The 24,393-nt window shown below is 49.4% G+C and overlaps 1 protein-coding gene across 1 annotated transcript in view; it reads right to left on the bottom strand.

Annotated features, from left to right (window-relative positions):
• The window catches only part of WDFY2 (WD repeat and FYVE domain containing 2), a 119,415-nt gene extending 95,456 nt beyond the window's left edge, over positions 1-23,959 (bottom strand). Inside the window, exon 1 of the mRNA XM_045839290.1 lies at positions 23,597-23,959. Coding sequence (XP_045695246.1) covers positions 23,597-23,733 — 137 coding nt within the window. The 5' untranslated portion in view covers positions 23,734-23,959. The remainder of the gene's footprint in view (positions 1-23,596) is intronic.
• Positions 23,960-24,393: the final 434 nt, after the last annotated feature.

Raw genomic sequence — 24,393 nt, 5'->3', positions numbered from 1 at the left:
TGGTTACCACCTGCCCACTAATTTCAGAGGTGCCTTCCGAGGCTGTCTTCCCAAGAGCGTAAAACTAAAGATCTGGGATGCAGAACTTTAATGTGAAACTGAAGGATGGCTTCCGCTTTCCTGGGGGAGAAGTCATCCAATCGAACGCCTCGTCCCACATGCAAGGAAACCGGCAGCGCGTAGTTTAAAACCAGCCAATGGACCAGTCGGAAACACCAGCAGCATCCCACCGAGCACGGAACGATGTCTTCAGAAGAGGTCCAGACCCTGCGAGGATTTATCCTGCTGCCTGGTCTTCCCTTACACCCCTATTTTTTAAATGCTGGCCGGTCGGTTCCCGAGGCCCCGTTAGAGACGGCAAACACTCAGGCCAGAAACCCCATCCTGGGAAACAAACAGGATGTGCGGGCCACGCTGCTACTGGCGTCTGGCGCTAGGTGGTCCTGCCTCCTCTTCCCTGTCCCCGAGAAAGGACGATTGATCTCTGCCTTCTCGGTTCCTTCGTTGCTGTCTTCAGCGCTGTGCCATGAGGTACTGAAGAGAAGAATTTGTAAACAGCAAACTGTAAACCAAAGCTGAGATACAAATCTGTGTTAGGTTTGTTTCAGGCCCTGCCACCTTTATCACACGGGTTAGGAAATGTCATATACTTCATCACACAAAAGTAAACAAGCCATAAGCATCTAGGACGGTAACCATCAGTCAGAATCAATGGTCTGAGCCCTCGGTGGCGAAAGAGCTATGTGACCAGCCCGGCACGGCAGGCGATGCTTCCCACGACCCCACGTGGCCTGGTCTGAGCCTCACCACGCCCCTGGCGAGTGGATATGAAAAACAACCCTGATGTACAGAGAAGGAAACTGAGGCTTTAGGATGGTCACCTTGTCCAGACGTCACCAACAACAGGAAGGGAAGCTGGAATCTGAACCTGAGCGGTCTCGCTCCAGACCCTGTCTCCCCTCGGCTGGGCAAATGCTGCCAGGAGTGTGTACGAGAACTCGAAACGACCGAGAGCTCCTTGCTGCAGAATTTATGTTCTGAGGACACCCCGGGGCCTCTCGCCCTCACTTAGGCAGGAGCTGGAGAGCTCACGTGAAATTCTAACACGCTAACTCTCCCCGTCAGCCCCTGTCCGCCCTCGGATCCTCACCGTGAGGCACCCGAGTGGCCGCTGGGGGCTCCGGGCCACCCATCTGTCCCCAGAGAGCTCACTAAAGATTCTTAGCCACCCTGGCTGGCATAGCTCAGTGGATTGAGCTCGGGCTGCGAACCAAGCATCACAGGTTCGATTCCCAGTCAGGGCACATGCCTAGGTTGCAGGCCATGGGCCCCAGCAACTGCACATTGATGTTTCTCTCTCTCTCTCTCTCTCTCTCTCTCCCCACCCCCTTCCTTCCCTCTCTGAAAATAAATAAATAAAATCTTAAAAAAAAAAAAGATTCTTAGCCAAAACTCAGCAACACACGCACAGTGCAGGAGGACGGTGAGACAACCCAGCAGAGCTAAGCACTAAATGCTACGTCAGGTGAAAACTCCCTCCCTCAACAGCAGCTTCCCTCCCGGAGCCCTGGCTGCGTCTCACCCTGCCCCGTCAGCACGTGGCCCCCGGCCAGGGCTGGCGGCGCTCCGAGCCAGCTAGTCCTGGCTGAGTCCACAGGGTTCTCGTTGGCCACGGGGATACTTTTGCTTAGTTCTCAAGTCCGGGGGTACTTGTTCTATAGATGACTGCCGTGTTTGTACCGAACTTCTGAAACCCTCCCGACGGAGGGATCTTTTAATTCACTCATTGAGGACAGGTACCGAAGTTTAGCAGTGGCTGCTGTGGGGTAGGGTGGAGCAGTTTTGCTTTGTGTATTATAAATATCTATTTGTTGTTAGAGAATTATTATTTTTACTGTGTAAGGACACATGTTTTCTCTTTTACTACGTAACTGGGGTTAAAGGATGGCTTCATTCTTTCCAGCATTACAGCGAGATTCAATGCAAGAAACATGAGCTGTGCACCCCACCGTCTCACACAAACAAATGCTATGCACTCGTGTGCTTAACAGAGAGGGGACCCACCCTGCCAGGACTAGAACTGTGTGTGGCTAACGTGCCGTTTAATCAGAATACACCTGACCACAAACCACTCGGTCTGGGTTATGAAATCACAGGTTCCCGAGAGCGGCACCCTCCCGCCTCTCACTACCTCTGCCGCCGTCATCCCGGCCAAGGCCACCATCACCTCTGCGGCTGCCATGGCCCCCCGCCTGGCCTTCCCGCCTCCGTCCTCACTCCTGGTCCCCTGCCCTGAGCTGAGTCTCACACGACGGTCAGTCCAGACGAGTAAAACAAGTCACCATCCCATCACTCCTGTGCTCGCCACTCTGCGGTGGCCCCTGTTTGACCAGAACAAAGGGCACCATCCTCCCAATGGTCTGTGACACCGTCATTCATCCTGTGACACTCCCTACCTCGTCCACTAGCCACACTGCCTCACTGCCTCCCTGCTGCACACCCGGGGCATTCCTGCCACAGGGCTGTGGCCCCGGCTGTCCCCTCTGCCAAGAAAATCTGTGCCCAGAGAGCACCCCCATGGCTAACCCCTCCCCCTTCCAACTCTGATGCAAATACCACCTTCTCAGTGAGGACCAACCCCCCTGGCCATTCCTTTTTAAAAGGTGGAAACTTCACCTCCTTCACCCCGTATCTATACTCCTGAGTATTCACACTCTGCTGGTCTTTCCTCGCAGCGCTTATCGCCTTCTAACGCACTACGTGCTCACCTTTTATTATGGTTTATTTCCCCCTGGAACATAAGCTCCACAGGGGCAAGGATCTTCGTTTTGTTTACTCATGGTATCCCCTGCCTAGAATAGTGTCTGATCCGGAGTCAAGGACTCCACTAATATTTGTCGACCACGTGCTAAATTAAAGCAAAAGAGACGGAGTGAAAGCAGCCCGATGCGGTCACACAGGGATGCCATCACACGAGGCTCCTGCCACTTCCAGGGACGAACGGAATCCGGAAACACTAATCGGGAGCCGCCACCGTGCGAGAGTGGTGGCTCGCGCCACCGTCCCTGGGACCAGGACCATAAATACTCGGGCACGGCCTGAGAGATAGAGTGTCTCGGAGGAAATCTGAACTCCTGCTTTCAGCAGCTCCGTCCTCTCCGAGTCCAGCGGGGCTGTGCTTGCCCTCAACCATCCCCCGAGTGAACAGGGGGTCACCGCGTGCTGTTTTCTCTGAACCCGACCTCCTCTCTGATCCTTCGCCCTCCGTCACATTAGCTCCAAACAGGGTCCAGTCGCTTCAGAGTCAGCTCGTGAAAGAGATGCTAGGTGACAGGGGGCGCACAGTCATTTAGTTACGTCTCCCTTACTCTGCCCTTTTATTTTAAAAGCTGGGGGCAGGGGGGACAGTCAAGAAATTGCTTCTGTAAATTAGAAAAGGACTCATCCCTTTAAAAAGAGCTGCCTGTTGCGAAAAGACGGAAACAACCACAAGCTCCGGAGGACAGGGGCCAGAGGACACCCAGCGTTTCTGCGGGGAGCGAGAAGAGGCTGGAAGTGAGGCTGGTTCCCAGGGCTCACTGGCCGCGTGTCCGACATGTGGTGTGCCGGAGGGATGAGTGGTTTGCACCGACGAGGCCTGGAAAGCTCAAACCACAGACATCTGCTGAGAGGCTACTGTGCGAAAACACCACCAGAGAGTCTGGAGGTCTACCGCGAAGGAAAACCGCCGGTGACTACTGAAAAACGGGTGAGAAGACGTAAAGAATACTGAGCTCCTCGGCAGGATGCCAGGGGCTGGAGTTAACTCACCGACCCCTCCCAACAGCCCCTGGGAAAGAGGTGCTAGAATCATCCCCGTCTCGGACAGCCGGTCCTTCCCTCCGGTTCGCCCAGAACTGCCCGATCGGTGTCTGTTGTCCTGGCCTATGCTCGACCAGCACCTACCTGCCTTCCCTTTGTGGTTTTCATTGTGGGACAAACACGTAACATAAAATTGACCATCTCGTCCTACCATTTTTAACTGTCCCTTTACCTGTAACATTGTCCCAGTGTGGACTGCAGTCGAACCTCGGTTCTCCAACATCTTGGTTCTCGAAAAACTCGAAAAACGGAACAACCCGACCACGTGGTTCACGGAAAAAGACGTCTCGGTCGTCTTAACAAACCTTCGGGCCTCAGTTCCCTCCCGGGTAATCCTTTCACGCTGATGCCTGTGAGATCAGTCACACGTCTTTCAGGCGACGAAGGAGATTCGGTTTTTGGACAAAGCACTTCTCAAAGAGTTTTCCGGCGGAACAGATGAAGTTCACGGACCGAGGTTCCGCTGTATATACAATCACCGATCTCTGCGCTGACTTCTCTACGCGAACTGTTGTTCCTTCACCTGCCTCCCCGACGAACTGCGAGCTCCCGAGCTCCTGGAGGCCAGAGCTGCGCGGCCTGTGTTTCTAAGTCTGCGACTCAGCACGGGTAATGGGCCGTATTGTCAGAAAATGTTTAGTAAATGAGTAAGTGTTACCCCCAAATCCCTGCTGGTTAATTTGCATCTTGCAGAGGGAGGGAGTCTGCCCTCCACCAGGTTCAGAAGGTGAAGCTCATCTGAGACCACTGAACTCTGGAAGCATGAGTCACCCCCGCCCCAGGGAAGGTCAGTCACCGCCCCCCTTCCCCCCAGGGAGACGGGGCTGCAAAACCATGTGCGTGGGCTTGTAACTATTTGGACAGATTCACAAGACTGGAATAGGGACAATAAAAGAAGGAAACTACCTAAAGAAAGGGCTCCGAGCACAGCGAGGAATGTTAAGTGCTTCGCTCACACATTCCTTTAAAATGCAAACATGACCATAGGGACGCAAAGGCCACCACGCCCCAGACCAAAGAGTCAGCAGTGGTCTCCAGCACAAATGCACTTGGGTTCGTCCTGCCCCTTCGTGCAAAGGGAAGCCATCATGACACCCAATATCGGTGCGATTTGATAAACTTAAAATGCAATGTTTAATAGGAAGCTGAACGAGCCATCTTCCCCCCTCCATCCCCCTCCCCCGCCTCCTTCACACAGACAGACACACACCCCCCTTCCTTTCTGCGCTGCAGACAAAAGAAACGGGGCTTCCAGGGAGAGTAACCTCGCAGGGTGATGGATCCTAAATTCCTCACCGGGCAGGTCGTGGTGGGCAGTCAGGCCCCAGGCGCATAACTGCTTTAGCCAAAGGTTTAAGCCAGCCCTGCCTGTTGTTCTTGCGCATCCAGGTAGCACACCTGTGAAATATCAGAAGTAATTCCCCTCAGAGGGAGCATTAACCCTCAGGAGAGTATAAAATCTTGTTTACTATCTTATAACCCAGCAATTTTTAACTTTTTTTCATCTCATGGCACACATAAACTAACTACTAAACTTCTGCAGCACGCCAAACTATTTTTTTGCTGATGTGACAAAAAAATATAGATGTAATTTTGATCCCCTCACACCAGATGGCTATTGTTGTGTTCGCTGCTGTCATCGTTTTTCTGTTTGACAATCTAAGGAAAAAGAGGTCAGTGCCCAGAAAACCCCACTGCATTATTAACAGTTTCATCCACATCGTACTAATATTTAAGTTTTTAAAAAATTTTATTTATTTTTAGAGAGGGAAGGGAGGGAGAAAGAGAGAAACATCAATGTGCGGTTGCTGGGGGCCGTGGCCTGCAACCCAGGCATGTACCCTGACTGGGAACCGAACCTGCGATGCTTTGGTTCATAGCCCAGGCTCAATCCACTGAGCTACGCCAGCCAGGGGTTATTTAAGTTTTTTTTTTAACCCTCTACTGAAGTTTTGAAGTCACTAGGACCACATGGCTGCTCCGGAACCAACCTAATCTTCTCTTTCTCTCTTCTAGTGGCAGCTGCTACTTGTGTCTGAGGGACCCCAAAAGGACCCACCTGGCCAGCTGTCCCCTTGTGTACTTTTAAAACTTGACTCAGAGTGGGGGCAGCTACCACGTGATTATCTGCGACTTTTTTTAGGTGATGAGGTCCGTAAGAATCTTCAATTCAAAATAGTTGTCACTGCTTTACGGTCTGCTATTTCCCCAAGTCCATTTAATTCCTACTGATGTCATGAAAAAAGTATTTTCAGCTATCAGTGTGCTCGTACTGAGCACGGCCACCCCGCCACGTATCCGTCAGCCTAGGCAGGGAAGCGGGAGGCCGGGCGCAGCAGGCGGCGGCACAGGGAGAGCCAGAGTCAGCAGAGCAAGTGGGTGAGGTGGGCGGGTCCCGCCAACCCCTGTTCAAAGGCACGCTCACCACAGGGTGACAGGCACCGGGGACAGCAGAGAGAGAGCGTCTGCTCTGCTTTCCATTAGAATTCTGGGGAAAACGGCCTTCGTGGGTCCCGAAAGCTCTGCTGCGGTGAACTCGGGCTGGACGATGGTCAGAGTCTGTCTCTCACCTCTGTGGCCCACTTTTGTTTTGTTTCCACAAAACCCAGAAAATCCTGCCTGGGTGGGGGTGGGGGTGGGGTGGGGTGGGATGGAGGTGGGCAGGCGCAGGTGGGGTGGGGCAGGTTGAGGACGGCAGGAGCACCTGCTGAGAGGCCAGGGGACGCCACTATGAGGACTCCAGGGTAGCAGACCCCTGGGCCGTGAGCTGCATGAAGGAAGTGGCTGGCAGACACCCAGAGGGCGGGCATGCCCGAAAGTGCCCACGTAAATTGGGGCCCGCCGGGAGCACCTGGGCCGGGCTGACCATAACAAGCCTGGCTGTCCTCCCAGCAAGGACTTTCAGCAGCAGCTCCTGGCAGGAAGGTCACCCCGCCGCAATCTCCAAGCCAGGAACCAGGCCAGGGCAGCTGCACGGGGCAAAGCCGTAAAGGAAGGACCTGGAGGTCACCATGTAGGCCCGCCCACTCCTGCACCCCTCCCCCGCCACTTCACCCAAAGGCCACCTCAGTGAGGAACCTGGAGGGAGAAGAAATATGAGAACCACAACATTCTACACGTTTAAAATTTAATGAGCATCACCTAAAAGGAATTTATGCTATTGCATCAGACTGATTTTACTTATCTTGGCCACACCCCCTGCTCCATGTTCTTACTGGGCAAAGGCTTGACAGGCAGACCAGCCCAGATTAGAAAACAAGGAATCCTTCTCTCTGCCTGTGCGTTCGTGAGGAACCTCAGCTTCTTCTCACCTTCACTTCCATGGCCCACCATGCAAGGCAGACTGGGGAAAAAAACCCCCAATCCTCAGTGAAGAACCTCAGTTTCATTATTGAATTTTGGAAGGGTCAGGGGGAGACCCTTCTATTATCAGCCCGCCTTTGGAGGCAGAAGTTCTCGGTTTTGTGGGGAAAGGGCCTGCTTTTCCTGCTCCGAGCTCTGCCGCGCACCTTAGAGCAGCAGCATCTTCAGAGCAGCATAGGGTGGCACCTGCTCCACCCACTGCTCTAGCCTCCCCAAAGCTGGGGACACACCCGCAGTCTCAGACGACTGCCTGATGAGAGGCACTGGGCGCTGCCCGCTCCCTCTCCAAGACGCCCTTGTCCAGCATTCCGGGGGGGGGGGGGCGGCGATAGACGGGGGTGGGGGGCACTCCCTCCCAGCCTCCACTGAGCTGCTCTGGCCAGCTTCCCTGATGCTCTGTGTGCAGAGGCATGGCAGCCACGTTCTGTGAGAGGGTGGTGTGCGCACGGCGAGGGCGGCAGGAACAGGTAGGTCTGCCTCGTACAAGGCGGGCAGGCTGCACACACTCGGGAAACCCTACCAACACCCACCGATCCGTGCAAGAGCCGTTCATTATCTGTGAGTCAGGAAGTTCTCCAGGTCAGACACCAGGTGGGCTATCTGGCTGAGTCCACTCGTCCAGCCACTTACACGGGCATTCATGTAACCGACTTCACTGACCCACAGGGTGGGACCCACGTGGGGACACACGGAAGAAGAACGAGACACAGCCCTGCCGTCAAGGAGCTCTGAAGCCGGGAGCAGAGGTGGACTAGCTGAGCGCTGTACCGCCGGTTCTTGGTCCACTGTCATCAGCGCTGGTTCCAGCACCGGAGACAAGCCTTCTGTTGGCCTGGAACACAGTTCTAATGAGGCGACACGCTGGCACGTAGTCCGTGCTCAAAAAAAGGTAGTTATCTTTCATTTCCTCTCTTTATTGATCCTCTTTTTTTAAAAAAGCGCTGCCAAGATGTAGCACTAACCCAGTGGCCCGAGGATAAAAAGACCAACTTCTGTTGAATTCGTCCTGGTGACTGCCGGGAGGCAGCGGAAGGGGGCCCGAGGTTCCGTAGGAACAAGCAATCCGGACGGAGAGATAAGGGACCCGGGGGTTGTCATGGCCATGTGGCTTTGACTGCTGCACATTGGAGCAGAGATTGGATTGAGGAACTCTGTGGTATTAATTAAAAAAAAAAAAAAAAAAAAAGACGGTGGTTTAACATGGAGAGGGTGTGAAACGGAGGACTCAATATTTTGACTTTGGAAATTTGTTTTTGGTCCATTGGTCCTCTTTGGCACAAAAGGCTTCTGTGACAGTCAACTGATAGAAGAAATAAAACGTATCCACGCTTCCCATCATTACAGCCTGAGAATATCTCAACCTACAGAAACAAGGTGGCCCCACACGAGCAAAGAAGGCTTTTACTGAAGTGCCAAGTGGCACTGCATGCTTGCTCAGGAGGCTCCTGTGGACCTGTGTCCTTGCACAGGACTCTCAGGTCCTCAACGAGGAACTGACAGCAGTGTAATTCTCGGGACCGTCCAGCTAGATCGGGGAGGCCCGTGGGACCCTCTGACTATGCACCTCTGCAGGGACCGGCTCCTCGGGGCTGAAGATGGGTCCGTGGCCAAACACTGGGGTACAACCTGTGCCTTCAAAGGGGGGTGCTGTGAGGCAGAGGGCACCACTGCCGGGCCCCGCAGACACTGCCCGTGTCAGAGAGGAAAGACATTCCTCCTGAGCCACGTATCCTTTCAGTCCTTCCACTCAGCTCCACGGTGATCTCATGGGACCACCGTCCATGTACGGTCTGCCACTGACCGTTGACCGAAGCATTGTCATGCAGTGCACGACTGTGGTCGGAAAGCAGTCGGAGAGCCACGGAGCCCCCGAACAAGCCCACGATGTACATTTCCCATGACCTCTGTCCATGAACAGACTTGACATTATACTCTTTTGGGGTGGAATCTCACAAGTGTTACATTCACACCCATCCTTACCAAACAATTAAATAGCATTATTGGATGCAACCAGAGCTTGGTTATCTGCAAAGACAAAGTTGTATAACACCAAAGAGTCACACCAATTAGACAACAGGATGAAATAGATGCGCTTAAGCAAATATTCATCACCTGGGTTCTAGTTAAAAAGAATTCCCTCTAATAATTTCATGTAATAAATGTGTAACACTTAAGCACATTTGAAGGGGGAAAAAACTATTTCCTAAAAGAACAGCGTTCAGCTGGGCTCTTTAAAGATTCACTTTACTTAGCTCCTTTAGGAATACTCAAGATCATTCCAACTTTTCTCTTCATTCAGAAAGATACTTGATTTCCTCTATTTGTTTGTACACAGAAGGACAGTGTGAAAGCGTTACTTTGTGCTAACAAAGCCACTCCCCCTGGTCCCACTAGTGTGTGCAACACACCAAGTGACAACCAAATGGCAGATTCTTATTGCTCTTCCCTTCAACTTTTAATTTTAACTTTCTTCTTACTTCCTAAATCCCTGAAACTTTAGATCCATAAAAATGACCAATGGAAGGAATAAACATGGTTGACTAGTAGGCCACAGGAAGCCAAATAAGTTTGGGGACAAATCAGCAAAGATGTTAAGACTCTGGATCCGACTCAGAGGGCACTCCCAGGCCCGAGCTGTTTGGGGGGAGACGTGGGACCTTTTTCACTAGGCGCACCCACCTCCGGTGCTTCACCACCCGACCAAGACTTTCTCCCAGCTGGGACTCACATTTATCCTTTTTAGTGCAGCCCTCGGGGCTTGGGTATGAGTCGAAAAAAGGACAAGAATTATATGTGCCTCAGGTTCAATTCCAGCTTTAATCAGCAGTGTCGGAAAGGACTCCTTTGGGGAGTTTGCAAAACAGAACGGATGAAGCACTGGACTTGCTTTAAATCAAGTCTCCTAGGAACGTCCCTTAGAAGCAATTTAGCTTTTAAAAACCAAGATTGGACGGCCTAACACACCGTATAATGGACACATCTATTTGATATCTCAGCACACTGAGGCAATCCCTCCGAGTGAATTTCCAAGGTAACAGACAATTGTCTTCTCAAATTCTACTTTTTCTTTTACAGTAAACATTTTTCACCTTCATGGTATTCTTTCGAAAATACTTTCCTGTGTTCTTCAACATAAATGAACATTTTTTGATGCCTAACACACAGATGTCCCAGGCGCTAGTCTTACAACAAGGGCTGCCGTTCCAACATGAGCTGTCCCAAACTCTCACTTCGTTTTTGGTTCTTATATCCACTTTCTAAAATTTCTCCCAGGCGAACTGTCAATTCTTGATCATACTATTAAGGATACCCCAGCCCTGACTGGTGTGGCTCGGTGGATTGAGCTCTGGCCTGGAACCAAAGGGTCGCCTGTTCGACTCCCAGTCAGGGCACAGGCCTGGGTTGCAGACCAGGTCCCCAGCAGGGGGTGTGTGAGAGGCAACCAACCACACATTGATTTTTCTCTCCCTCTTCCCCCTCCCCCTTCCCCTCTCTAAAAAGAAATCAATCAATTAATTAATCATTTAAAAAACACCCCTATTAGCTGTTGTTCCAGTCCTAACATTTTGAGGGCCTGATGACCAAGGGTGTCAGAATGCTATTCAAAGTCAACAGAAGTAAACAGGCCAGGACACCAGGTACCTGTCCGCGTTGGCGATCAGCAAAGGAGGGCCTGCCTGAGGGTGAACCACGTTCATTTTCATAACATGTTTTCTTTTCAATAGTGCACTTAGTTATATATTTGTAGATACTCATGTGTTCTACGAGCTCTTCAGAACTTTTTAAATAGCGCATTGCAGGCAAAGAGTGGAACGGAACATGCGCTTTCACCGGCTCTCACGCCAGCGCAGGCACGCGCGTGCGCAGAGAGACACACAGTGCCGCCCCGGTGCTGATTACACTGCTGGCAACGGTACTTGTAGCCCCTGGTCAGTGGTAACTGCAGAACACACATCATTTCAGCACTGTTCATGATACAGAAAAGAAAAGAGAAAAAAAACGGAAACAACCTAAATGCTCCCTGCAAGGGGGTGGTAAAATGGTACTGAATGAGGTAAGGTCACTTTATCCTCATATGAAAATATGTCCAAGGATATAGTTAATAAGCAGGTTGCAGAATAGAATATGCACATATGTATTTTTATTTGTATGGACATGAGAATAAATATGACTATTTCTGAAAAAAAAAATGATGAGAAACTATGAACAGTGGTGCCCTAGAGTAAGTGGGAATAGTCGATGAGAAAAATGGGAATTTTACTTTCTGTCCTTTGATGCTATTTGAATTCCTAGCCAACCACCATGTATCCCTTTAAAAGTAAACATTAAATAAAGAAACTTAATAGCTTCCAGTTGCTGCTGTAACAAATTACTATAAAAAAAAATCCTACAACGGTATTCTCTTCGAGTGCTGGAGGTCAGAAGATTAAACCGAGCCCTCACTGACAGGCTCACACCGCGGTGCCCACGTCAGCCTCCTCCTGGAGGCCCCGGGAAGGGTCTGCTCCTCTTCCAGCTCCGAGAGGCGGCGGGCACCCCTGGACTTTGATTCCACCGGCACCCTGTGTGATCTGGGCTCCCATCCTCCCGCCTCCCTTTTTAAAGCCCTTCTGAGTACTCTGGCCCCACCCCAATAATCCAGGACCATCTCCCCACCTCAAGGTCCTTAATGACACCTGGGAAGTCCCTTCCACTGTGTAACACAACAGGATGCGGGGATCAGGTCCAGGGCACCTTTATGGATAAGGGCACTGTTCACCCAAAAGATCCTTGGAGGGTGTTTCTAGCATCTTAAGATGTGGGGGAGGGGGTGGAGTGTGGGTAAGCACTTCAACTCATCATTATTTTAAATTCTTACATTGAATACACATTGTTTTATTTAAAACTACAATACATACACTGTATTTCACCAGCTCTAAGATGCCATTGATGGTAAGGTCATTATTTTCCGTATGGCTGAGAAAGAAAAACAACACTGACTAAGCCGCAACTTTCACTGTAGTGTCGTGGTAAATGGTTTGCAAAATGCCCTCAGAAATCCCACCCCTTTGCCACGTGACTTGACTGCTCCACGAATCAAGAGGCAGAGTCCATCTCTCCACCCCCTGACTCTGGCCTTGGCCTTGCAACTGGCTTAGCTAGCAGGACACTAGCGAAAGCGACTCTTCAGAAGCGCACTGGGTCCTCTCTCTCCTGCTGCTGCGTCTCTGCCCGGGAACAAGCCCAGGCAGGCCCGGCTGCTGCCCCAGCCGCCCCAGCCGACTCACTGAATCTTGTGCAAAACAAAAATAATAATTGTTTGAAGCCACTAATCCTGCCGTCGGAAAGCTAACAGTGAAAAGGATGTGGACCCCTCACATCGGTGAAATGTGGCGTTTCAGCGTAACATCAGAACATAAGAAGGGGTCTACAAAGGGCAGACCTAGGAGGGAGTGTGTATAAAGGGAGCAGCGTTTTTATGCCACGTTTCGGCTGCTAGAGGCAACTTCTGCTTATTCCCTGGTGTCCAGTCCCTTTCCATGTCAGCGAAGACAATGAGGAAGTGACCCCTGGCCCTGCGGGGACTCTGCTCTCTGCCTCGGAACCTCAGAGCAAGATCAGTCATTTGTCCCTTCGGTGGCGATGCAGCTCACCACCTCTAGGAGAATTAAATGGCGAGAAGTCATGACTTTGTCATTCAGGTAATTACTGTGAATCATAAACTACAAGTGGCAATGCTGGCAAATCTCTCTTAGTTTTGTTATACAAAGTTCCCAGTTTTATATAATGGCATAGTGTGAGCTGTAGTGTTATTACTTTTGCAATTCTTTGGACAAAATGATTCTAAGTACAAGAGGTCCCAGTTTCCTCTCACTACAATGCTGCATTTATAGGCATGTTGTGACCTTCTTGTTTGTATCCCTCTGATACAACAGCGCACATTGTGCTAACAAAAGGTCAAATGACAGCTCCATGATGAAAGATGAATTTCATGCTCTGCTACTTTATTTTATTGATATATTTATTTTAGAGAGAGAGAAAGACAAACATCGATTTGTTGTTCCACTTATTTGTGCCGTTCATCGGTTGGACCCGCAACCTTGGCGTGTGGGGGATGATGCTCTAACCAACTGAGCTACCCGGCTGGGGCCCCTAACCTGTTACTTTAAAATCTAGTTTCTGGATTATCATAATAGCTGCCATTTACAGAGGGCTCATTTCCCAAATAACTAGTTGTAATAATAGCTGACTTGGGTGTTTCACTGAAGATAAGTAAACAACAGAAACAACTGAATAACTGCCGTACCCCTGAACAGCCCCGGCTGGTGTGGCTCAGTGGGTTGGGCCACGTCCTGCAAACCAAAGGGTCACAGGTTGGTTTCCTAGACAGAGCGCCTGCCTGGGATGCAAGCTAGGTCCCCCACAGGGAACGTTTGAGAGGCAACCAATAGACGTTTCTCTCTCTCTCTTTCTCCCTCCCTTCCCCTCTCTCTAAAAATGAACAAATAAAATCTTCAAAAAATAAAAAAGAAAGAATGAATGAATGAACAAATGCCCCATCCTCCCTTGTAGCCAGGTGGTCTTGTGACAGCTGTGATGTGAAGCTGGAAGCCGAAGAGCCAACTTCAACCACAGGGACGAAAGCCACACACTGGAGAGGACACAACAGACAGGGGTGAGGCCACCCCCCTCCGATGCTTTGTCAGCTGAGAGACAGAAGCCGGCACTTGTCTCGGCCCAACCTGCTCACGCCCCGCTCAGGCTGCAAGGCCTCCCACCCTCACAGACCCTGCTGCTGTCCACCAATAAATGCCCAGCCTTCCTGATATCAAAGTCGTATCTACAATTTGGTAATGCCGCTACTTAGAGCAGGTAAAGAACAGCATCGTAAGGATGGATATAGGGATGTCCACCCTCTGTCTACTTAATTAGAATTATAACTTGTTGATTGGTTCGCCGAAACGCTAGCTTTTCCTCTGCCAAACCAAGTTCAGCCTCCTGTGGTTTCCATGCGAGCCAAACGCTGGTCCTCCTGCACCCTGCCCGGCAGAGCCTGAGAGCTGGTGCGCGTGGTGGGGCTGCGGGGAAGGGCGGCGGGGACCGGCCAGCCGGGCTGCCCGCACATCTGCTCCCTCCTCTTCCAAAGGAGAGTGATGCACGAGCTTCATGAAACCATCTGGAGCATTCAGTGAGAAGAGGCACGTAAAGGGCTCTCAACACGGCGTCTGGCACACGGGTCGCACTCCGCTTACGTATTAATTACTGTTGATATCCTGGGTGTTTTTCAGCCCCCTCCGCGAAAGAGGATACATACTGTGTCCATGTGTGCTTAACAGTCCAGTTTCATGTCATTTAAAAGCATTTCTTTGTTGAACGCACAATGAAATATTATCGATTTTTTTCCATCAGGAAAAAAAAACCCTCTTATTTCCCCATGTGTTCTGACTTGGAGCTCAGAGAATATGGTAACCATATGGAATCTCCTCACTGCTTCAAAAATTTGTCAACGTAGCAATGGCTTTCACTCAGCAAACGTTCGTAGTGAAGCGTCTACCCGTTCCTCACTTTCCATTTCCTCCAGGAAGGCAGCGGTCCACAGTCAAACCCGCAAGCAAGCGAGTGGAAAATGGTTATCTGAAACGCATCAAGGCTAAATGCGCGGGTTTGAACGAAAACGGGGCGATGACAGCCGTGAGAAAGGCAAGCAGGCGCTGGCGCTCACTATTCTGTGGCCACTGGAGCGGTCATCTGCACGCACCAGCTACGAGGGCAGGGGCTCCCCACGCCCACAGCACCCCAGCAGAGGCCACGTGCGGGGCTGGACACTGGCATCCGCTTCCTGAGACTTACCCTCCCCGCCCCCCATCCACGGGTGCAACAGTTATTGCCATAGTCCTGCAGCAGGACCACACCTGTGGCCCCAACCCAGAGTGGACAGCTGACCCTGGCTAGGCCAATCGCTTCCTTCCAAAGGAAGTCTGGATCCGGGACTGGGCCCTGGCACCCCTCTCTCCCTGCCTATCCAGACTGTAACAGGTGAGCCTCAGAAGCAGCTGGCGGCCCTGTCCCGCCACTGTGCTAAGAAACACAGGCAGCCAGTGTGAGCAGGGGAAGAATGAAGCAGACAGGCCCACAAAGAGAGGGAAATTCCAGGTTCCGCGTAGGCTTCTGCCTTTAGTTCTCTCCCTAAGGCCCAAATGCACCCGTCCTTAGATTCTGCAAGATGCTTGAGCCTCCTGCCAGGCCACGCCAGGGCTGGTGTCTGTGCACAGTACCACGCAAGCCTGAGGGACCTCACGTGACACGGTGTTATGAGAAGAGGCCTGGGTGACACAGTGACCCTCTCCCGCACTGTGAACTAACACACAACACAAAACTCCACGGCCCCCATTCTGTCTGTTATGTTCCAAGTCCTGAACTAGAGGCCTTCAGAAACAGTGATGAGGGGACCACAGAGGAAGATGAATAAAAAATGTTCCGTGCACGTGAGGAAGTGTTTATTAAATCCACGAAGAGCTCGCTGAGGGAGGGCAGCTATCGGGAGATCAGGAGGAAGCGGCAGCCACGTGCAAGCACGGCTAATCCCCAGAGCGGTTTACAAGTAACAAGTTCACAGCTGCTAAAGCAGAAAGGCCCAGAGCTGCTTATCTGGGCGCTGTCAGAGCCTGTGCAAACCCTATCAGTTCTCCTCTCACAAAATCTTAAAACCCCCAAGTGGGAGGGAGCTTAACTCTTCCAGGGATAGCCTTTGGATTTTCATACTGGCATGTGCCATCACTTTAAAAACAAGTGGAATGATTTTTTAAATGTAACTATAAGTATCTAACTATTTTACGTGCTACTTTGCCTTCAACTATTCAGAACTTCAGCTGTGGCATGAATTAATTAGTCCCCGTGGGAAATGAATGACCAAATAACTAACCTTTTTTCTTAACCTTCAAACCTCGTTTCTGTTGCACTGTGGCTATTTAATTCTCGCATCGTGGCACTCTCCTAGCTAAACTCCCATTTCAAATAACTAGTAAATGTTTTGCCATTTTGATCCATTTTCCCAACAAATCCGCCCAGTATCTGTCACCAGCTTTAACCTCACTTTTCCACGTATATAGGGGATGGACTTCATGAGAAATCCAGGTGTTAAGGTGCTCAGTCTGGTGCTCGAAGTGTAACAAACATTCAGTGGATATTGTTTGCCTCTGGAAAAAAGTAAGTGATCAGTATTCAAAAATAGTTGCTTATGAACCCTCTTATCACAATGACCGGTAGCATTCTGTGTCTTACCTTCCATGTTTGTTACTCTTCAAGCACCAGACTGAGCACCTTCCATGAGTTAGTGCATGTAATTCTCAAGGCCATTATTCTTTTTTTTTTAAGATTTTATTTATTTATTTTTAGAGAGTGAAGGGAGGAAGGTAGAGAGAGAGAGAGAAACATCAATGTGCAGTTGCTGGGGGCTGTGGCCTGCAACCCAAGCATGTACCCTGACTGGGAATCGAACCTGCGACACTTTGGTTCGCAGCCCACGCTCAATCCACTGAGCTACGCCAGCCAGGAGGGCCATTATTCTTTATTATGGTTACATTATCTTTATTTAAAATGTAAGCATACTCAGATGACTACTATTAGGATTACTTAAAATATTAGTTGATCCTGAGAAATTGAAAAGATAAAAAACGTAACGACTAATGGAAAATGAATAAAATCCCTAAACAGCTCCACATGACAGGTAGACCCGCCCAGCTAAAAGCACAGCCACACGGAGAGGTTAACAACGGACACCCGTAACTTAGATGAGACCCCGTTTCTGAGTCCTGAGTCAGCAGTGAACGGACACAGGAGGGCAAAACGCCTGCTCGGACACCGCACTCCTGGTTTTGCCCTGGACTCGCTCCAACTCCGGGCTGCGAGGCCGCGTAACTGATACCTTCTGACGGGGAGGCTTCCGGTGAGACGATTTTATGATGATCCCGGCGGGAATTCAGAAAGGCAGGGTGGCCAGAGATGGGTCAGCCTGGGGGGGGGGGGGGGGGGGGGTCCCTGAGGTGAACCGTATTTTTGTCTTCTAGAACACTAAAACTATGCACTGAGAAAGAGGGTACAAAACTTCAACAGTTTCTCTAGGACAGCAATTTGCAACCTTTTTCATCTCATGGCACACATAAACTAATTCCAAACTTCTGTGGCTCACCGAAAAGTCTATGTTTTTGCCGATCTGGCAAAAAAAAAAAAAGGTATAATTTTGATTCATTTACACCAGATGGCTATTTTTGCGTTGGCTGTTGTCATTTTTTTATTTGACAACCTAAAGGGAAAAGAGGTCAGTGCCCTGACTAAAGTCAGGTATGGCATGTTTTACAAATTCTTGGGACACAGAGGTTGAAAATCGCTGCTCTAAGGTACTGAATTCCCAACTATTGTTCTCAACCCGTTATGGGTCATGAAATCAATGGAATGAATCACAGTTAGGATTTTTAAAAGGCTATAATACAACAGAAAATACCACCAATGCAGGTCCCATTAAAATGATACCATTTTATAGCCCTGGCTGGTATGGCTCAGTGGATTGAGTGCTGGCCTGCTTACCAAAGGGTCAAGGGTTCGATTCCCAGTCAGGGCACATGACTGGGTTTCAGGCAAGATCCCCAGTAGGGGGCACACAAGAGGCAACCACACATTGATGTTTCTCTCCCTTTTTCTCCCTCCCTTCCCCTCTGTCTAAAAATAAATAAATGAAATCTTTAAAAATAAATAAAAATAAAATGATACCATTTTCTAAAACCTTTGTTTCAGTTATATATGTGTGTATGTTATATATATGTCAGTTATATATGTATGTTCAGTTATATATGTCCAAGTATGTGAATCCTGGGTAGCAATGCTAAATGCATTTCATACTATGATTTGTGATTAGGAAGGTTCCAAAAGCATTACTCAAGACAGCCCAGGCCCTGACTTGAGTCTCAAATGCAGAGTTGAAAGCTGATTAAATTTATGACATTTAAGTAGAGACACACTCAAAAATTGGTTTAGATGGGTTGTAATTCTGTCAACTTTAGAGACTCACACCATCATTCTAAGAAGTCCTCAACTTTCAGAACTATGCTTGCACTGTGAGAAAAACTAGCATTCAGTTTTTCCTGATGCAAGTTTTATAAAATGCATGATACATAAAACTCCACCACTCAACTGAACTGAGTCAAGGTTTAAGTATTAGTGAAGTGAATGGCTTCAACCAGAGAACTGAGATAATGCAATTTAACCATGAAAAGAATCAATGGTAAATGAACCAATACTACGCAGATTTAATAAAATGAAATGACATTTTAAGAGATCTTTTCAAGAAAGAGTCAAGTAGTCATGGCCACTTAGAATCCTGGTGGTTCAAAGCTGGAAAAAAAGGGCCTTAGAGATGATAACATCGAACCCCTCTCTTGCCCCGGCCCCGTCCCGCCCCCATGCCCTTCTGTAATGTTACCCTGGTCTGAAGAAAAATGCTAAACTCCCCTCTGGCTCAGCTTAAATATCTTTGCTCTTGAAAACCCACAACATCCTGTGGACCACGCCATTCCAAACAGACGATTCATCAGCCAGCATTACATTTTCTTCTGTCTACTGCCTGTCTGTCTCCTTTGTGCTAAGCACTGGGGACCAGATAGAGCAGTTCCTCTGCGGTAAAACATCCGACTCCCCTTTGCCTGCGGGTTCTGCCTGCCCTCAAGGCTTGCAGAGTGCGGCTCTATTGCATAAACTGGTCCTGAATGAAGTCAGAATATACTGCGGCAGTTCCCCAGATACGCCTCCCCACGCAGCCGCCTCCCCTGCCACCCACCACATCCTCAGGCCTTTTATCCAAAACAGAATTCCAAATTATTGCACCCAGAGGTTCTGCGAATGTTCGCTACTATAGTCATTTGCCTGGAGACACTCATGTTCCAGACCCTCCAAAGTGTGGTCCGCAGAGCTGGATTCTCAGTTCAGGCCGACTGGCTCCTGAGTATACACTCTTACCCAGTCCATTCCAGCGCCTCTGACCAAAGGGAGTTGTCTCTTCCTCCTCTCCCCGGGATGCCCTTGCCCCTACTCCAGCTTTTTCACATGAACTCCTATTCATCCTGCAACACCCAAGGCAGCAGCGCTTGTTTCCTCTAACCACCACGAACGGGAGATTCTTCTACAACCCCAGAGGACACGGTTCATACCCGTTTTCATTCAGCACCTCTCCTTATTGAGATAAACCCCCCTTTACCTATGGCATGGGAATAGACTCCTAGAAAAGGAACAATTCCCTACAATTGCCTAAGACTAACCACCTAGAGTTACTGACACTCTGTATGAATATTCAGATTAGGTTAAGATGTGCCTATAAAGAATTTACAAAGATAAAGGTCTGGATGGGGCCGGGCTTTCAAGGCTTAAGAAGGAGTTGCCCCTGGACAAGGGAGCCCCTGGTGAGCTGCAGACAAGACGTTGGTCTCAACCAAAGTTGAGTCGAGACGTCGGGGAGGAAGAAGCTCCTAGGCAAGGAATGCTCAAGCGGCGCTGATTCAGAACGTAGGCCAGGAAGAAGCTGGGAAGTGAGGAACCCGAGGTACCGCCCCTGGGTTTGTCCTTGGAGACAGAGCCGGGCTGCAGCCAAAGCAGAGAGACTCTGATGAGGCCAGTGAGTGCTGGGAACAGGCTCTGTTGAATGACAGCAACGAAAATCTAGGCCTTCATTAAGTCAGACTGTTTTGTGTTTCTTATATTCCCTCCGCTGGTCTCCAGGAAAGTTCCGGGCTGCTTGAAGTGTCCTAAGATGAACTCGGGGTGCGGTTCCATCCACTCTTGAGCCTCAGAGTAGAGTATTATCCGCCCACTACGGACCACCGGGCGAAAACGGCAGTACAAGTGAAAGAGCCCTCTTCGTGAAGGTAAAATGTAGGGGACAGCGAGAACTGCAGCATCCTGGCCCTCTTCCACATCTGAAATGCTCTGTGGTTTTATTAGCTTCTACAGTTTCCCGAAAGAACCTGGTCACTTTCACCAACGCAGCGTGCGCACGCGCTGGAAACACGGCGGAAACCCAGAGGGTTGCCGATGGAATGAATGAACTAACGCATGGGTTCCAAGGTTTCAAGGCCGCCCGGCCCAATCCTTTCCCCACAAGTGTATACCTTCGTCCGCACGGTGCTTTCTAGGCAGTCATACGATTCATGCAACAAATACCAATCAAATGTCGACAGCAGTTACGCTTTCGGGAACAACGAAAACAGATTGGTCGCTGGTACCATGAGCGTTCACTGAGGGCCTTCGGGGCCACACGCGACGCTGGGCCCCAAAGGCACACAGTGAGGAAGACGCACCTATCACGCCAACAAATTCAATTAGAAAAAATGTTTGCCAATCTGATAGGTGAGACGTGGTGTATCCTTGCTGATTTAATTTGCTCTTCGTTAATTAACATTAAGTAAGTTTATCAGCCATTTTTATATTTCTATGAGCTATCCTGCATCTTACTAACGTGTGAGACAGAGGGAACCGGTCCTTATCACACGTGCTATGACTGTTTTCCCTCGTTTTGCCACTTACCTTTTGACTTTAGCTGGGGTTTTTTTTTCCCCAACAAAAGTTTGAAATTTTTTAGTCAGGTTTAAAGTAAAAATTTTAAGAGGTCAAATTTACCTAATTTTTTTTATGGTTCCTGTTTTTTTTTAACTTAGAAAGATCTCCATGACTCATCGTACGAGTAACCCACGTTTTCTTCTAGTGTTTTTATGCGTTTAATTTTTACCTTTAAGCAGTGCACCATCTGGAACACAAATTAAGAATTAAGGACGATATCTAGCTTTATTTAATTTAATTTAATTTAATTTTAATATAAATGACTAACTGGTTGTCCTAGCAGCGATTATTAAAGAATCAATTTTTCTTAAAAAAAAAAAAAAGGTCAGGGGGATACACATAGCACCTTAGGGAACTTATGGAAAAGAAGACAAATGGACAAGTACCTATAATACTGTTCAGAGCAGAAAATGTTAAATGTTTTTGAAAGTACAGATAAAGGCTATTGGGGCCAGAGGTCAAAAAGGGAAACCAGGGTTTCCAAAGAACTTACGGGACACTGCCACTCCGGAAAGGGGACATTATCTGTGGTGTCACCTTACAGCGAAGGATTGAAGACTGCCAGGGGCCAGCTGAAGCAATTAGCGGAAATGGCTTTGCAGGTTTAGATGAAAATCAATATTCTATCCTCATATCTTTAGTGACAGTGAGGTTGGGTTTTGCAAAGCAAGAATACAGATCAATTCTCCTTTTAATGAAGACCATAATCGAAACTGAGCTCTTGAATAACAAAGTTATTTTCATGTGCGACTACAGAAAAGGAGATGGGTGGATCTGAGTAATACTAAAACATATGTAGAGAATAATCCTGGACATACAGGTGAGCCTTATTGAACACTAACTCTGTCATATAAATTCTATTATTTACACCGTAAACTAGGAAAGTGAAAGTTATGATAATATACAGCTAAAAAAATCACATTTCCTTTTGTTCTATAATCAAATGAAATTTATCTTTCAGTTGCTTTCATGTAAGCTCCTTTAGCTTCTCCCAATAGTTTGAAATGCACCCACGAAAGCTGTTTCCGTCGAGATAACCCACTGATATGGGGATAATGGCTTAGGGGATGGGCCTGGCTAAACCACCAGCTACAGGAATTTGAGCAGGTAAATTCTCTGGCCTAAATTTTCTCATCTGTAAAATAAGCTGTTAGAGCAAATAACCTCTAAGATCCCTCTGAACTTAAAAAGGACTACAAAAGCCGAGCTCTACTCCCAAACAGAAAGTTTCAAAACAAATGTTAAAGGAACTTAGATTTAACTACCCTTCACCTTTTACTTGATTCAACCAACTTACTTATGAATTTCCTATCAGTGGTTACATTGAGCAGTTTCATTGCTGGTAGTTACAGGCTGGGAAGAAATGACGTCTATCAAAACAATCCTGTGACAATGAGTCTCTAGATCCAGAAGCAATCTCAGTCACAGAATTTTGCCTCCATTGAAAAATTAAACGCTCATAAGACTTCATTGTGAATTTCAAAAGGTTTCTACACCCATATATTCCATTTCAGCCATGAATTTCTTTTGTTTACTGCACACTGCTTGCCATTGGTGCATGTTTACAATCTTTTCAATTGGGTCTGAACAGATAATAAATCTGTTTGGCCATTTGTATGGAATCTATACTCATCCTAGTTATACTGAAGAACCTACGATATGAGTAGACCTATCAGGCAAATTTTCTGAGGCTACATTGTATGGAAAGTGCTGAAATGACAATAAAAACAGTAATGAACACTTTGTTGCTTAACCTCTGCCTACAGTTTTTGGAGTCACGGAGAGAAAATATTCTGTACCTCAGCATAATTTGAATTTACAGTAAGAAAACCTAACTGCTGTTTTAAGATTAAAGCCTCTGTCATATACCTCTATTGTGTTGCATTTTCTAGAACACTAGTTCATACTATCTAAGCAACAATTCCAGAAAACACCATAACTGCTCTATTCAAGCAGCGTTCATATGATCATCAGCTTTGTCAGCCTAATTTCTGCATATTAACGGAAAGGAAATTAAATCAAAAACGCTTTCGTCTGAAAAATAAGAGAGAACGCTGAAGGCAGAACAACTGGCTTTACTTCTGCAAATTAAGCAAAATTAAAGCAAAAAGAAAGGAAGCAAGCAGAGGGAAGAAACTTAAGAGCTATTTGCAGCAGTTGGCCCCCTGCAAGTTGTTCTAGGCGCTTCCCTTTGAGCTCCAATAGAAAAGAAAAAGAAGGCAAAGGAGAGGGAACCTCTCCTTTGGACAGAAACCTGAAGTTCCTCTTCACAACTCGCAATATTCATTGCATTCAGTGTAAGATGTCTCGCAGATCTGGATTCGATGGGAATGTCTGGGAGAAGAGAGTGGCATTTGCTTTCTCAGCTTGGAGCCCTAAGAACTGTACCAGGGTACTCCGTTCTTTTCGCAGAGGCAGCTCGGGGCATCTTCCCCAAACACACACCTGCAGGGTCGGGCAGTTCCTTCTCTCCCTCCAGCCTCCCAGGGCTGGATCAAGGTCCAGTGGCCAGCGTACCGTTAGCGCAAGGGCCACCGTGGCGCCTGCAGGCGTCACCCAGCCCCGGGGGAGCCCAAGAGCTCACCGGCCGCTGTCCGAGCTCCGCTTCCCGGAGCCACTCAGGGGCGGAGGCACGCAGCTGGACACCGGCACCACCAGGATGCGTAGTATGATAAAAACTTGAGGGAGCATGTCTACACCTGGGCGGACGTTGAGGCACAGCCCCTGACGCAGGCTGGGGACAGTGGTCCCGGTTCGCCCCTCCTCGCTGCCCAGGGGCAGCGATCCGTACCTGTCCTCCGAGACGCTGATCACGCCCTCCTCCTTGGGAACGATCACGGCCATGTTCACCACCTCCTGGGACCCCTCGACCCGCTGCAGCAGGATCGGTTTGCGGGTCAGCGGTTTGGGCTGGATCTCCGCCGCCATCGGAGGAGGGGGCGCGCCGGGAGTGCCGCTGCCAACCGCGCAGTGGGACCGGGTGAAGGAGACCGCTCGGCCACAGGCACACGCTGAGACAAGGATTCTGGTTGACCCGAGAGCGACGCCGGGGACCCGCGATCATAGCCTGGCCGCCGCCCCAGCGAACGACTCCGCGATCCCGGTTTCGGGTACCGAAACCGCCACGACCGGCGCTGCAACCCAGCGCCACAACCAGCGGAGGGGGCGGAGAGCCAGGGGGCGGAGTCGGTAGGGGGCGGGGCCTGCCGCAGGGGGTGGCCGCTGGTCGGCGCCAGGGTGTGTGACTGCACTTCCGGAAGGGCGGTGGGGGAGGAGCGAAACCTCAAAAGGGGTGGGGCGATGCCCGCTCAATGCGCTTGGTCTGCTAGTTGCCAATTTCCGCCCCGCCCCTCTGCAATTCCCAAATCCTCGCTGCGCCTTCCTTAGAACGCATGCGCCTTCCATTCTCTGCGGTTTCCTCCTATCCTTGCCACCTTCCACACCCAGGGTTTAGTCCCCTCCCCCTTGAGTCTCCCGTGAACGCGCGTGTGCACACTCCCGGGAACGCGCTTGTTAGAGATCTCGGCCCCCTTCCAAAGCCTTGAAAAAGAAGGCAGAGGGTAGGGCGGGGAAAAACTCGCCTCGGCG

This window comes from Phyllostomus hastatus, unplaced genomic scaffold, assembly GCF_019186645.2.
Source record: "Phyllostomus hastatus isolate PE091 unplaced genomic scaffold, TTU_PhHast_1.1 phas_contig_29, whole genome shotgun sequence".
NCBI classification, from domain to species: Eukaryota; Metazoa; Chordata; class Mammalia; order Chiroptera; family Phyllostomidae; genus Phyllostomus; species Phyllostomus hastatus.
This window is presented reverse-complemented; position numbering and strand designations above follow the sequence as displayed.